Source organism: Phymastichus coffea, unplaced genomic scaffold, assembly GCF_024137745.1.
Source record: "Phymastichus coffea isolate CEN01 unplaced genomic scaffold, Cenicafe_Pcof_1.1 PCOF00115, whole genome shotgun sequence".
Taxonomy (NCBI): domain Eukaryota; kingdom Metazoa; phylum Arthropoda; class Insecta; order Hymenoptera; family Eulophidae; genus Phymastichus; species Phymastichus coffea.
In genome coordinates, this window is record NW_026706926.1 from 453,889 (window position 1) to 467,306 (window position 13,418).

Below are 13,418 nucleotides of genomic sequence, written 5' to 3' on the forward strand. Positions count from 1 at the left end.
GTAACGGTTCCGTTATGACTTCGGCTCCTCCTTTTCTCCTTTTTTCCTCGTTTAATTATCCGCGAGATTAATGTCGCTCACCGGGCGCTTTCAAATAATTGTCAGAATGGTCCTGCGCACGCAGAGACACGCGGAGACACGCGGGACGAGCTTGTCAGGCATTAAAAAGCCAGTAGCCTCGATCCGTCGAGGAATTTCGCATGTGTGTACGTCTTTTTCGGGGGCGAGCTGCCCGCGCGAGATATCATCGCATCGCGCAGAGAGCATCAAGGAAGAAACGCTGATGCTAGGCGAACCATGTTACACAGATCCTCTTACCCGCCACCGAGAAACTGCTTACAGGTTGTTAAGCAAACGCATCGAATTCCTTGTTTTGCGCCACTGATAGCCGCTCGCTGCTGCTCTCTAAACAGACACGACGTGCAATGTTGCAGATCGTCAGCGCAGCCCGACTTTTGTTTACTCGCTCGTCGACTGCATTTAAGACAAACAGAGCTCGAATGCAGTGTCGATGGGTTCGAGCGCGCGAAGCTTGCCGCTCTTGTGTCCGTGCACGAGGAGCAGGATGAAAGAGGCGACGACGAGTCCAAATGCAAATCGAATTCGTGCTCGGACTTGAGAGGCGCGTCTTACCGACATAGCTCCGTGTGAAATCCTCGTCGTGGAAAACAGAGGCGACGGAAATTGGGCGAATGGCTGCACGTGTGCGACAAAAGCCAACGGCCCGACAAGGGGATCGTCGCTTCTCGCGGGTCGTTCAACCCTCGGAGGCTCTTTCTTTCCCTCTCGACCGCGCGTCCTCCTCCGATTGCGCCGTCGATTCCACACGTCGACGCGCGAGAGAAGCGAGCTTCGGCAACCAATTATCTCGCGCCCGGAGAACGGAGAGTGGGACTAGGAAAGACGAGGCGCGCGTCTCCGGTGTGGAGCGCGGTCGGTGATCGGCCTCGAGGAGTCCGCCAGCGGACACCTTTGCGTCGGCCGGCCGTGCGTCTGGGACCGATCAATCAGCGCCGATAACGGGGTCCTTGGCGAGCGAGGCGGGAGGGGCCGCGCCGTTGCGCAAAGCGCGAACGATGTCAATGAGGTATTGGAAATCGGAGAGCAGGAGAGCAGGAGAGCAGGAGAGTGCGGCGGCGCACGTGCGAAAAGTCGTAAAGAGCAGGAACTGCCCTACACTGCTCGCTTACTCGCTCGAGGCAGCATCCCGGCGGCGCTGGCATTATTGTTATCGGGGCGGGCCGGCTGCGGCCGAGTGTAGCGCGCGGCTATCTGATGCAGATATCGATGCGCGGCGAAAGTGCGAGCCAGAGGCCGAGGGCCTCGGAATGCCGCCTAATTGGCCGTTTCCCGATGTATCGCTCGATTATCGTTTTTAATTGGGAATCGCCGGCTCTGTTTACACAGGCAATTAAAATAGGCGAGCGCGTGCAGCCGCGCGCGATAATGGCCGCGCGGTACGTGTGCGATTGGAATACATCAGCCGGGCGTGCATGAAATATTAATGACGCGACGCCAGCCTCCGAGTCCATTAATAACCGGAGGAATCGCGAGGATCGGCTGGCGGGCGGAGAAGGGGCGCGCGCCTCTCGCGGCCGGCAGCTAATTTCGAGAACACAATGGGGTTAGCGCTTTTCCGTAATGGCCGATCAGATAAGCGGCCCGCGATACCGGTGGTCCCTCCGCTGCGATCTTATCGGCCTTTCACACGCTCCGCGGTTTGCTGCTCGCTGCGCTTGATGTCATTATAGGCGACCGCGTGACTGTTCTATAAGCGGCTCCGCGTCGCGGCGCGCTTTCAACCCCCGCTCGCTCGCCACGAGCATTCCGATCACGCTCCCGCGCGCCAAGATCGCGAGAGGACTGCCGACGCTGCTCGCGCCTGCTCTCGTCTCCGCCTGATAAATATGTAAACAGCACTCGAACCGAGCAGTACTGCAGCCTCGCTTATATTTGCTTATTCATTGCCGCTCTTGTAAGTGCTCCAAACGACTCTCTAATTGTCTCGAGCCGTTCGCGCGGCTGCTTAATGCAGAACTGATTAGTTTTCGATTGTACGGCACGCCAGAATATTTAGAATACCAGATATAGCCGACAATTTGACCGGTCAACGTGCGCGACACTGTATTATTTTCGATAATCAAGGCTGACTTTGCTAGTCGACGAACCAATGATCAATCGTGAAAATATGCGAGTTGGGCTACTTGGTTCGTTCAATCAAGCTGAAATTTCATGCAGTTGATTTCAATGACAAATGGACAACAGCAAGCGAGAGATCCAGGGAGCCCGAATTAATGAGGCAGCCCTCAAAGAGGTAAGGATCCCAGAGCAGCCAAGCTAGGTCAGCTGGCTCAAAGGAGAGCACACGTGGCACTCGCATTTGAGAATAAAGGACGTCAACGGTCAGTTGGTGCGCGCGACAATGCTCGCGGCGCGTGCGCGAAAAGCCCACTGAGGCCCGGTCGTCCGCAGCTCACCTGCAGCTTTGAAAAAGCCGAGCGACAGGGAAAGCCGACCGAATGGGCTTCCCGGAAAATCGAAGCCGCTGAATTTAGACCAGAGGACTTATCGGCGTGAGAGATGAGGGCTGCTCGATAAGAGGCTCTGCTCTCTCGTGGGGCAAAAGGAGTCGCTATCGACAGTCACGATCTCCCGAAAAAGATATTTCAGTCACTTATTTTACACGCGATCGATATTAGCGATACCTCTCTCTCTCTCTCTCTCTCTCTCTCTCTCTCTCTCTCTCTCTCTCTCTCTCTCCTTTTCTTACGGACTCGCGCCCCCGCGGTCTTTTTACGCTTTTTGTGCGTGCGCTCGCTTATGTTTGTTTTTGGTGGTTAGAGAGTTTGATTTATGACGTGTTGGCTTATTTTCTACACAAAAGAGGCGAGAAAACACTTAATTTCTTTTCAGGCTCGATGTATGAATAATATCGAGTTCCATGAACATGTTGGAATTCGGTATTGACTTGTACGCGTATGGGGCTCGACGGGTGAATGGATTGGTAATCTGATTATCTCCGATTTTTTTCAATTTGTCATACAACGTCTATAACTCAATTATGCTTTATTATACATTACCAAAAGAAAACACGCTGAATGAATATTTATCAACGATAGGGACCTGATAAGAGAGAGCAACTCGACTACGTATACGTATGATTTACGCAATCGATTCACAAAATTACACAATATGTGTGAAGGTTGCGCAATCTTTCATCAATTCTGCCTGATTAATGTACATATTTAAGCTTGTTTGTATATTCCGAATCAATTTATAAACCTTTTTCGAACTTGATAGGGCAAGCCGCGCGAGTTTCTTACATCAGCAGTCGCCATACACACTTTTACGCATTAACGTTTCACAGCATAAATCATTTGTCGACGCACTTATATAAATAATCCGATCGATTACCTTGATCTCTGAGAAATGTCCGCTCACGCCCCGAAAGAGGAAGAAAGAAAGATCGCTAAAAAGTTCCAAAGTTGTTTGCACAGATCAACTCGACTACCTATGAGCGTGCCAGAAAAAAAGAGAGAAAAAAAGGGCCATCGGGTAGTCGCCAAAGTTATAACGGTCACCGAGTATGTCGGCAGCCTCCTGTCGGTTCCTGTGCTTATGCTTCGTCCCCCCTCGCGGCTTTTCGGAAATGAAAAGTGCCACGCGTGCTCACCTCGGATCAGCTGTCTCTCTCTCTCTCTCTCTCTCTCTCTCTCTCTCTCTCTCTCTCTCTCTCTCTCTCATTTGCTCTCTCCCTCTTTGGTCCATGGGGCAGATGTGCGACTCAATGGTCGATTTTTCCCTGCAGGTGAAATATACGCGCACGCAGGTTTCGGAGGGTCCGCTTCTTTTGGCTTTTTTATTTCTGAATTTCTCCCTCTCGCTCTCTCGCTCCTTCGACTGCGGCCGCTACTTCCTTCCACATGCGCGCGGCGCAGGATTGTCGATGCGTGATGGAACTAGCTGTTTTGCGCTTGTTGATTCGATTCGGCATTGTGCTCGTTCGGAGGCTCAAACGCAACTGTTGGTTTTGTTGCGAGCAGGTGCTCGTGCAGGCAGCTCGTAATGTACTTGGCTCTACAAAGGAGCGAAAAAAACGACGCGTTTGTGGAAAAATCGTCCGTGATTTCGTGCAGTGATTTTCACTGCGAATCTGCCGTGATTCCAGATCGGTGTTTATTACGGTGTCGAGAAACCGACAGCGAGCGAGCAATAAAAAGATAAACCGGAAGAGATTATTATTTATCCACTAAACGGCTTCCAAACACGGAGCCCACGCGGGGCTTCGCTCCTCATTTTTTCAAATCAAAGGCTACCCCCATACATACACGGTGCGCGCACGCACAGCAACGACCAAGTTTCAGGCTGCCACAAGGTGCGCCATTGAAGGGCAGCAGCTTGTAGACTAAACGTGAAATTCCAACGAATTTAAAGCCAGCATCTCGTCCCCAACAGAAAAAAAGCAGCCCGTATTATAACAGATTTGTTCTCCTTTGCTCGTTCATCCCCGAGACCGAACGAAATTGCAGCAGGTCCTCCGACTATAGTCCGACGAGCGACAAAGGAAACCTTCCCGGCTCGGTGACCGAGAGAGCAGCAGTGCTACACAGTATACGGAGAAGCGCGCGCTGATTCTTCGAGTGCACGACAAAGAGAAGTGTCCTCCCTCTCTCCATTCATCGCGGCAGCATCCGGCATTGTTGAGGCACCGAAAAATCGAGCGGAAAATCGAGCCGATTTTCGCGCCCTCCGCGCGCCCGCACCGCTCTGGCCGACGCGTCCTCTATACGGTTTTGCGAAGGACTCAATGAATTGGAAAATGATAAAGACACCACTCCAGATGCTTTTCCTCAAAGCCGCGCACGGCCCATTCTGTTGCGACGACTCCGCGCGCGCACGCGTCCAGTCCTTTTGTTCTCGATATTTGATGATTGACCGCGCGCTTTTCAATAGTTCTCAATACCACTCCGAGCAAATTACTTTGTACTCGACTGAACGGTTAGACAAACGTTTACTTTCTTCTTACGTTCGCTGCTGTTTCATCACGTGTGTTGTTTATAGAGCAATGCTCTTCTCGCGACCAATAGTCGTATCATTAGCGAAATTGAGAGCAACGCTATCAAGACATTTTCTCCAAAAAGTATAGATTGCAACTTGAAATGTGAAATGATGAATAGAGAGAGGCCCCCTTCCAACGAAAAACCGTGAGACCACTCGATCGCCTTCGTTAATTATTCCAAAGACTCATTCAACGTGAGTAGGTGCATAATCGACAAGCGAGCGCGCGCATCGATGCCATTCACGGAAAATTCAAGAATGGACCCGAATTCTCCGCTCTGCTTCGCTCCATTCTTGTCCCCAAGACATTCTTCGTATTTTTCTATTGCTCTCATAGTAGTCCTGTTCACCTGCAGCTAAGTGCGTTTTAAGCATCGCGGCGGACGGACGTCCCGCAAGTTCACTTGCGCTGCGCCGGCCACGGCGGTGGTCCTATTCACGCCCACTCTTTATTGGAGGATCGATGTCCCTTTTTGCCTGCGTGTGGCTTTTCTACTCCTTCTGTGCGCGGCGCAGCGACTTTTCGCTGTCGCGCTTTGTGTGCGTTTCATCCGAGAAGTCAACCGCGGCTCACACTTTTTTCTTCCTCTTTCACAACGATTCTTTTGGGGGGTCCACTGATTTACTACCGACTCTCGACTTCCTCTTTAGCGCCTAGCTAAACATTACCATTGTCGTGGTATTTTTTCCAAAGCAGGCGACTGTGCCAGTGTTGATTTCGATGTCATTGTCTCATTGTACGCTCTCGTTGATTCTCTCTTTTAATTTTGTTTTCGTTTTCAGTCGTCATTGCAGTATTATCTCGTTCCCGTCGGTGTCGCAGCTGTTTTGCAATTATTTGTTTATTAGTCACAGGCCGATGATTGTGCTTGCGACAAAGGCGAGTTGGGCCGACAAAGAGCGAAAATTTCGGTGAATCGATAGCGGGGCCTATTTTCTTCGAGATAGGCTCGTCACAGCAGCAGTGCTCACAGTGCGCGCGCTCTCGCCTCGACAACCTTATTATCTAGGCGGACCGTAATGACCGCGCAGCAAACGTCTACTGCCAAAGAAAATACAAGCCAGAGACGCAAACACCATTAATGAGTGCTCGGATTCTTCGGCAACGCGCGCACATGGCCCAGTTATCTAAGCTTTATCGGGCAGCTCGGGAAATCTCTCTCGCCTCGGGGTGTCCTCCTCCGACGAAACAACAACGAGCCTCGCGCCTTTTCTCTCGCAAACAAACGAGTGGACGAACGTGACGCATGCAGATGATAACGGCAAATCCGTCGCGCGATAATTTCGGACAGATGCGCCGAGTTTTCTCTTTCGTCGCTGTATTGTCTTTATTTCTTCCTTTTTTCTGCTGCCGCGACCAAAAGTGAATCACCGACCGGGCAATCGACTATTTGGCTGTGTCGCACATGGGGGCAGGTATCGACCAGTCGACGGAAGGATGTTTTGGTGGAAATCTTGGCAGGTATATTGAGGGATTTACGACCGGCAGAGTCGATCGCTCGGCAGGGCTAATCGTGCCGCACTTCTGGCCTGTGGATTTGAAACGAGCGCGCTGCTACTCCCAGATGACGTCAGCGATAGCTTAACGAGTCAGTTTTCACGCTTTGACACAGTGCCAATCGGTGACTGCTTATTATGCACCATGTTTGTCAACAACTTGCTCTTCTCACTTCGATCATGTCGACTATGAGTCATTTAATTGAGCCTCTGTTACAGTGTAAATTGCTTTCGAGTGAACATTTCACTTGCCGAAAAATTGCTATTTTTTCATAACGCCAGAATAGTCGATGAACATTGAAAAACAATTGACATTCCGAACGTTCGAAATCGAAACGGTACGTCAAAATATATATTTATATTTGAATAGGCACTTTTAAAATGTTTTGGAACAACAATTTCATTTGCAGGAGACTCAATGTTTTGACGATACGGAATAAAAACAACATACTAAATAAAAATGAAAAACTACATTTGATGATTGGTTACATTGTATATATGTGTGTGTGTGTGTGTGTGTGTGTGTGTGTGTGTGTGTGTGTGTGTGTGTGTGTGTGTGTGTGTATATATATATGATCGGAACATCGAAATCTGTTCGACAATGTATGTTTGAACGTAGTGAAGCCGACTTTGTGTTTCATTTAGAGCATCAGTGACGCGAATCGTTATACCTTACAAAATGGAGAGAACAACACTTAGCATTCAACTTAAGTCAAAATCCCTGGTAACATTACACCGCACCGGTGAACCTCATTACACTTTCAAACTCTCTATGGCATTGAGCGACACGTATATGTGTATTCCCGGTGGCACGCATAGGCTGCGCACTATAAAGCTCGTAAACAAAAATTTCGGCGTCGACTGTTCGGGCGGCCTTTGAATGCTCTTGGATCTCGGGGGCTCGCACATAAATATACATCGACTCCTTCTCGATACAAGCGTCGCAAAGCGTGCGCGCACGAGTGAGAGCGAAATCGCTCGGTGCCGAGAGAGCGATATCGATCGTAGAGCGGTATATCCGCTCCTCCCCTTCGGGTCCAAAAACTAGTCTCGGTGGGGCCTGCTGCATGCATATGGCGCGTGCGCCAGGTGTTTCAAAAGGTGCGGCGCGCGAGCCCCGCGCGTCCCCCCAACGAGCTGGCCCGAAAAAAAGGAACGAGAACGAGCGTCCAACCAGCTTCCTTCCGACCATTAGCCCCTCGATGATTATACAGATTGAACGCGCGACGAGTGAATTATCCGTGGGGACGCGCGCAATTTTTAATTTTCGATCGTCAAACGGAAGCTGCCGATTATTTTGTTTGAGCAAGGCGCCGCGATAGGATTGCGATCAGGGACGACCGCGGATGCGCGCTTCGAAAATTACAGCCCCGCCGCGGGATTCTGTGAAAATTAACTAGCCTCGTCGATAATCACAACTGTTCCGTGCCAACGAGCAACGCGTTAGCATAATTTATTTGTATGGCTTGCAGCGTCGGACCACTTTCAGAATAGAGAGACAGAGAAAGAGAGAGAGAGAGGAAAGAAGGTGAGATTCATCCCTCGACCTAAAAACAAGATTTATCTCGTAGCCAGCAGCAGTGGCAGTAGCAACACGTCTAACCAGCCGAAAAACGTCGCTCAAGCTAGCTGACGGGCGCGTAATTTATCCACGCAGCGCGCATACGTATATACAGTAGGAAGAGACATAAAGGACGACATTTGGCATTATTTAAAAAGTATACCTTTCCCCTACCACCCTGCCGAAGGGAAAACCGGGTCCGCGGGCCGCGGATGGCCGGTAACATGCATATGCATGTATATTCGGGGCGTTTATACGTATACGTTGCAAATGTTGCTCGCGCTGCTCAGGTATATGTATTATGCGTCCGTTTTTTTTCAGAAAAGGTTTAGCCTAAAAAGAGGTTTCGATATTGTTATCGGGAGTAACATGAATATTTAAACAGAACCATTGGCTACGCTGTATACATACCTTATGGTAGATTCGCCTTTCATTAATCAGTGCAGAAGGATTTTTCTAATTTGCCATTAGATTACAGGACGCATTGCGCGAAAGACTTACTGAAAACGTTAGATATCTGAAAGAGCAATATAAACACTTGCTAGACACAGTCGAACGCTGATCCTTACAAGTAGGTTAAGATGCCAGAGTAATCTACGCGCGCATGATAAACGAGGCAAGAAGTGAGCGCGAGTGGAAGCCCTAAAAAGCGCGAGCCGCGCGCGATCGTTTCGCAAAACTGGCTATAACAATCATGTTTAACAAGCGCGTCGAGAAACCGAAGCATTGGAAAGTGGCTCGCGCTCGCGCTGCAGGGAATATAATCGATCGAGCGGCAGCTCATTACGCAAGCGCGAGCGCAAGGTTATTCCCTCAAAAATACGTATGTATCCTATATATCGCCGCGCGCGCGTATCCTTGTCGCTCGGCGGCTTTGTCCCTCCTTGCTGGCTGCCGAGGCGCCAGCGTGTCGCGTGGCTCGCCCTTTACGCGCGCGTACCCGTCGCGCTCTACGCTTCAAGCCAAATAGACCGACTTTTTATCGGCCGCTGCCCGATGATCTTGCGGCAATCTTGCTCAACAGTCCGTACGCGAACGCGCTGCCTGTCCACTCGTGGCCGTTTATTCTACTGCCCCTGAGAGATATGTTCTCCCTGTATATCGCTCCTTTCAATTCTCTTCTCCGGCGAACGATCGCGCATGAATCACTCGAACACGTCCGATCGAGCGACAGACGAACGCGCGTCTCCGACAATTAAGCAAGTCGGAGAAAAGCGTCTCGCGGAAAGCCCGAAACAAATGCGAAGCCCAACGAGGCAACGGAAGGCGCAGAGCACAGCGTCAGCCTGGGCACGCGGACGGCGGCGCCCGGCATCCAGGCGAATGCATTTGCGCGCCCGACTGCCGCCGCGAGGCAGCTAGAGTCGGGGGTGCGCATCGACGGACGTGCGCCTCGTCGGCACGCGCCGATATCGTTATCCTCGCGCAAAATTGGACGGCGCGCGTCGCGGCAGCCCGAAGATAATGACGAGCGAGCGAGAGGGAGATCGCGCGCGCGCGAGCTGTCGAGAGAGTCCACGCGTGGGCGATGCTGTGGCACGCGACACGACCGTTACGAGGCTGCTGCCACCGGAAAAAGGTGGGGATCTTTGCGCGGCGCGGCGAGAGGGGGCACACACACACGCGCGCGCGTGCGCGCACACGTTCCGTGCGCCTGCTTTCACGCGCGCGCAGCCGTTTAACTTTCCTGCGCCAGCGCTCGCCCGTACGCTTTTAGTGCACAAAGATGCGCGCCCGATGCCCTGCCCCGGCTGCAGCTTGCTATCTTCTTTTGTACGCCCGTCTCTCGATTCCCGTGCCGTGCTCCCGAAAATGCGTTTCTCTTCAGCCGACGTCGCTGCTTGCCGCCGCGCGGCGGCCCCATTTTCCTCTCGTCGAATACCCCGATGTCGCTTAATAAATGACCCGACTTCTGTGTGCGAGCGCGCAGGCGTCGGCGCATTGTTGCCTTCGCTCTCACAATTTTCGGCTTGCACTCGCGCGCGCATTATGCGAGTCGAGTGGCGTTAAATCGTCGGGACATTCTAGGCGAGGAACGTCGCGATCACGCTTTCATGCGCGCTTCATCGTCATCCTGCTTCGCAGGATTCCGTCGCCGAGCACGAGAACGCGCCTAAGAGCTGACTGGGCACTGGGTCGGTCATCGAGCCGCAAAAGGCAGCGCGAAAACTGCCGCGGTCTAATCGCCAGCGAGAGCGCGCAAACGGCGCGATTAGGCAGTGGGGCGTCGCGCAAACGGACGCGTGAAAGCTCGCGGGCCGCAGCGGGCATCGCGCGTATACCTGCGCAGGCCCCAACGGGAGCGTACAGAGCACATCTGCCGTGCCGCGGCGCAGTGCTGCAGCGCTGCCAAGCAGCGGTGGCAGGCAGCGGCAGGCAGGGCAGGCGACGGCAGCGCGCGCTCGTGGGGCAGCCGCGCCGTTATGCGATTGGCCGCGGCGAGCGCTGCGCCAGCCCACGAGCGGGGATTGGCCTGGCAGCACGTGCTTGAGCCACCTGCGGCGGCGGCTCGGCGGGGCCGCGGCTACAAAAGGCCCCGCGGAGCCCGCCGCGGGCTCAGAGACCGGCTAGCCGCCGACACTCGACGGTACACGCACTGCGGAGCCCTGCAGACCGACTCTCAGTCAGTGCCGCCAGAACAGATGTCAACAGTAGAGAAAGTGTTCAAGTGCAGTGACCAGCGATTTCGTATTTTTCGTTGACTTGTGCTTGTGTTTCCAAGTAACTCGTGGTCGTTCGAGTTGCACACTCGCCGACTCGACTTGTCTTCAGCGTTCGACGAACGACGACGCCGCCGACTCGACATGCTCGTCGAAGAGATGCCACGAAGCTTCGTGAAGAAGAACAACAGCTACAGTCACTGCCCGCTTAAGAAGCGGCCAGTGAACGTGGAGCCTGTGGAGGAGGTGCCGGCCAAAACGGAGATCAAAGGTAAGTGTCGACGCATGCAGCGCGCGAGCGACTCGCCCTCGCGAGCCCTCTCTGGGTCCCCCCTCTAGGCCTCTCGTCTGCTCGCCGACACGCAAAGTCTCACGGCACCGCTGCTTGCTTTGTTGCAGAGGAGCTGATCGAAGTGGTGGACGACATCCCCGAGCCGGAGAACCTGAGCACCAAGCCCGAGGACTTGAGCCGCTCGGCGGCCCCGGCGAAGCGCTCGCGCTCGCCGTCGCCGCCGCCGGTGACTGCGGCGCACTGCCCGGTGATGCTCAAGCGCTCGGCCTCCCCCGTGGGCACCCGCACGCCGTCGCCGATCCACCGCCAGCCCTACCAGCCGCACTATCCCACCAAGGCGATGACTCCGCCGGCGGCGGTCGCGCCCGTCCACCCGGTAGCCAAGAAGGCCCGCGTCGAGGTGATCCAGCACGACAACGGCTCGGCGGCGCCGATGCACTTCATGGCCAACGGCCCGGTCGAGCCCCTGGCGCACTACGCCAGCCCGGCGGCCTGGGCGCGGGCGCCGCTCTACCCGCCGCACTACCTGCCCTACCCGCCGGCCTACAGATACCCCGGCGAGCTGTACCCGTCGTACCCAGTGCCCGCGTACCCGCACTCGTCGCCCGAGCACCAGTCTGTGTCGCCGTCGCCTCCGCACGCGTCGCTCACGTGCCCGAGCATCCAGCGCCCGATCGCCAGGAGCTACGCCAGCCACTGGGCCGCACCCGACCACTGCGGGCTGTCACCCACCGGCTCGCTTGGCTCGGCCTCGATGCGCTCGCCGCCGCCCGTTACCCCCGAGGACCTCTCCTCGCCGGGTAGCGACAGCGGCCGCTCGTCCGCGGGCAGCGTGTCCGCCGGCTCGGGCATCGTCAAGCTGGAGAAGAGCGCGGCCGCTGGCGCCGCCGGCGGGGCCAGCTCGCCGCGCTACCAGTGCCCCGACTGCGCCAAGTCCTACTCCACCTACTCAGGCCTGTCCAAGCACCAGCAGTTCCACTGCGCCGCCGCCGAGGGCCAGGCCAAGAAGACCTTCACCTGCAAGTACTGCGAGAAGGTCTACCTGACGCTGGGCGCCCTCAAGATGCACATCAGGACGCACACGCTGCCCTGCAAGTGCCACCTCTGCGGCAAGGCCTTCTCCAGGCCGTGGCTGCTGCAGGGCCACATCCGCACGCACACCGGCGAGAAGCCCTTCAGCTGCCAGCACTGCAACCGCGCGTTCGCCGACCGGAGCAACCTGCGCGCCCACCTGCAGACCCATAGCGACGTGAAGAAGTACTCGTGCTCGTCGTGCAGCAAGACCTTCAGCAGGATGTCGCTGCTCACCAAGCACCAGGAGGGCGGCTGCCCGGGCGTCGCCGTGCCCATCGGCTACGCCTGCTAGACTGCCTGCCGTTCAGTGCAGTGAACGCGGACGGAACACTGTGCCTTAATCTCGCAGCAGAGTACAAAAGAACGAGACTTTTTTGCGCTGTGCATACCCCGGATGCTTGTACTTACGCGCCGCGGAACCGTGAAGCCTTCGTGCCATTCCCCCTCGAGTTTTAAAAATTGCGAGATTTGCCATTTTCTCCCTTGTCCTCCGCCGCTTCTTTCGGCGCCCCCTTCCCTTCTCTCCCGTTCGAGTTTTTCCAGTTTTTCCAGTTTCGCCTTTTCGCCTCCCGTTTCGCCTCTCCCGCCTCTAGTTATTTAGACCGCCTGTGTAGTGAACTGTACGCCGCGCGCACCAAAGTGCCATTCGCGCATCGCACCATAACATGTATTTATTGGTTGAGAAATTGCATATATGTAAATAATCATCGTCGTTGTTAAGCAAAATGCAAACAAAATATCACGATGCGAAGCCAACACTGAGACATTTGTAAAACTCTTCGCAGCCATTCCTTCATTACTTTTCTTGCGCATACCTTAGATTATGAATTTCGATCGATACTAGTCATTGTATTATAATATTTAATGGGCGTACCCAAGTTTTTCAGAAAGCACAGATATATTTATATTACTTCTGAGTCGCTGCTCATTGTTGCGTGCAACTCGGGACGAGTACCACTATTTCTAGACCTGTATAGAAAGTAAACTATTGCGAGATAAAGTTTATTGCCTATATATAAAGATTATTTTATACGAAATAAAATATGAAATTTAAACTATAAAACCAATGGTATATTCATTCGTCGCCAGCCCTACCTGAACACTTCATCCACAACCGTACGCTCACTTAATATATTCTTACTGAACATTTTTATCAGTGGCTTTCTTTCGGAACTCAATACCAGACTTTACTTTCGAACGATGTCAAGGATAAACGACCTCAGCAAAGTTTTCGCTTTAATTACTCGTCTCTGCATCGGGATATGAACATTTGACG

General features: G+C 53.6%; 1 protein-coding gene across 1 annotated transcript; it reads left to right on the forward strand.

Annotated features, from left to right (window-relative positions):
* The first annotated feature begins 10,694 nt into the window (after positions 1-10,694).
* Positions 10,695-13,147, forward strand: LOC131670751 (zinc finger protein SNAI2-like). Its single transcript, XM_058946638.1, has 2 exons — positions 10,695-11,047; positions 11,176-13,147. The coding sequence occupies exons 1-2, from the start codon at positions 10,921-10,923 to the stop codon at positions 12,432-12,434; spliced, it is 1,386 nt and encodes a 461-aa protein (XP_058802621.1). The 5' UTR covers positions 10,695-10,920; the 3' UTR covers positions 12,435-13,147.
* The last annotated feature ends 271 nt before the right edge of the window (positions 13,148-13,418 follow it).

Coding starts and splice junctions, on each gene's coding strand:
- LOC131670751 (XM_058946638.1), top strand. CDS start 10,921: ATGCTCGTCGAAGAGATGCCACGAAGCTTCGTGAAGAAGAACAACAGC. Junction 11,048..11,175: donor GGCCAAAACGGAGATCAAAG/GTAAGTGTCGAC, acceptor GCTTTGTTGCAG/AGGAGCTGATCGAAGTGGTG.